The sequence below is a fragment of the Lucilia sericata genome, unplaced genomic scaffold (assembly GCF_015586225.1).
Source record: "Lucilia sericata isolate MDLA Ls3-8-SP2 unplaced genomic scaffold, ASM1558622v1 Contig000369F_arrow, whole genome shotgun sequence".
NCBI lineage: Eukaryota > Metazoa > Arthropoda > Insecta > Diptera > Calliphoridae > Lucilia > Lucilia sericata.
This window is the reverse complement of record NW_023994388.1, coordinates 310,375-312,500: the sequence shown is the minus strand read 5'-3', so window position 1 is coordinate 312,500 and position 2,126 is coordinate 310,375. Positions and strand designations below refer to the sequence as shown.

Below are 2,126 nucleotides of genomic sequence, written 5' to 3'. Positions count from 1 at the left end.
GCAGTATTTATATCTTCAACCGATAGATAACGTAAACTGCGATATGTTATGTCACAAACTGTAAAGTAAAGAAATTATTGAAATATTTTTGGAAATTGCATCGCTCATATCTATTAAAATGTGTCTTTCGTAAGTTTTTCATATGGTTTATCTAATTTTAAGAACCAACAATAGTAATATATTCGGCTATATCGAAATTGTTTCACTACTCACATACATATTTCACCAAAGAACTCAGAATTAATTGTTCAGTGTAAATTTAACAATTTGGCGGTTCATACAAATCAAAATTTATCTAGTCACACATTTTAAAAATAATGATTTCTTCATTCCACGAAATTTTCACACATAGATGGCAGCATGACACAATCTTAAATTTTTATTTAGTTTATCAATCACCCTGTTAGTTTTGTTTGGTAAATTGGAAGGCGTTTGACAGCGTCGGTAATGAGACAGAACTTTTTTTATATGGAGTTTGACAACTTCAAGCTAAATTTCCATGGACAAAAAAACAATCAGCTGTTGTAATGGCTTCACCTTATTAGTTGCATCATGGTAAATTGACTACTCTCATGCACACACACAAACACATTAATAATAACAACCACACAAACTTTTCCATTTTCGTAAACCAGCTGATTGCAATAGTTTCTACAACTTTTGTGGTAAAATCAATAGAAGGACACAGACAGACAGCTAATTCAAGTTACCTTTTAAGAATGGATATAAAAAACTCATTTGGAATTTCTTTAGCAATTTCCTCAGCATAGCATCATCGTACTGGCCATCAAAATCTACGGGATGAGGAGGCAAAAATTCCGTTTGACCGGGATTTTGTTGTAACTGTTCTTGCTGCGGAGGCTGGCCATCGAAATGCGTACTTATATCGAGTTCTTCAATTTCCAAATACTCCTCTTTCATTTTAACTTTTAATTCACGTATTTGCACATTTGATTTTCTTTAAAACATGATATTTGTTTACATTTATTGTTTCTAAGTAAGTAACCGCCTTTTTTTAATCGTTTATTTAAATATTTTTTACTTGTTTTTTAAAAATGTTGTAGTAAATTTAGTTGTTTTTCTTATAGTTTATTTTTGGCAAAGTTCGTTTACCATGAAAACTTTATTTCTCTATTCTAATTCAGTTGTGGTAATTTTACTTGCTTTAGTTTTTTTCATTGTTTTGACACATTGTTGTATTGTGAGGTTGACAGCTGTTTGTGCTATTTGAAGGTTGCCATATCTGTTAATATTTAAATAAAAATTTGGTGTTCGTTATTTTTATTAATTATTTTTATTAGTCGCAAACATTTGTAATAAATATATATTTTAATTATTTTTTAACAGTGGTTAGTCTCCCCACAAATGGATCAACTAGGACGGGATTTTTGAAAATTCTAATGTTTACGGGGTAAAACTGGGTAAATTCTTCTAAACTAAAAAAGATTCAAAAAATTTAAAACCTATCTTGGTTAATTAAAAAACAAGTAAGAAAGTATAGTCGGGCTACACCAGTTATGAATGGTGGTATATTGTTTTTGTCATTCCGTTTGTAACACATCGTAATATTCATCTAAGACCCATAAAAGTATACATACATATATTTTGGATCCTTATTAAATTCTAAGACGATCAAGGTATGTCCGTCCGCCTGTCCGTCTGTCTGCCTGTCTGTTGAAAACACGATACAGTCCAAATGGAAGTAGCTAGCGGGCTAAAATTTTTCACAGACATTTTATATTGATGTAGTTTATTTGGTATTGAAACTGGGCAATATCGGTCCACGAGTTCGCCTAGCCCCCATATAAGCTCCCCTTCAGAAAATTACTTAAACGCTCATAACAGACTAAAAGAAGCATCTATAACCTAAATCGCTCTGTAAAATTTTATAAGAATCGGTCCATAATTGATCCTACCCCCCATATAAGGTCCCCTTCAGAAAAAAACTTTAACGGTAATAACTGCTTTAAAGAAGCATCTATAGCGATGAAATTCGACATGATCATATTTTATAGGAACCTTAATATCGTTGTAAAATTTTAAAAGGATCGGCCAATAATTGACCCTAGCCTCCATATAAGGTCCCCTTCAGAAAATAACTTTAACGCTAATAACTGCTTTAAAGA

General features: G+C 31.6%; 1 protein-coding gene across 1 annotated transcript in view; it reads right to left on the bottom strand.

Annotated features, from left to right (window-relative positions):
* Positions 1-1,150, bottom strand: part of LOC119604202 (integrator complex subunit 1 homolog) — a 7,221-nt gene extending 6,071 nt beyond the window's left edge. The window contains exons 1-2 of the mRNA XM_037956681.1: positions 711-1,150; positions 1-58 (exon numbers count right to left, since the gene is read on the bottom strand). The exon at positions 1-58 is cut by the window's left edge and continues 64 nt beyond it. Coding sequence (XP_037812609.1) covers positions 1-58; positions 711-921 — 269 coding nt within the window. The 5' untranslated portion in view covers positions 922-1,150. The remainder of the gene's footprint in view (positions 59-710) is intronic.
* Between the last annotated feature and the right edge of the window lie 976 nt (positions 1,151-2,126).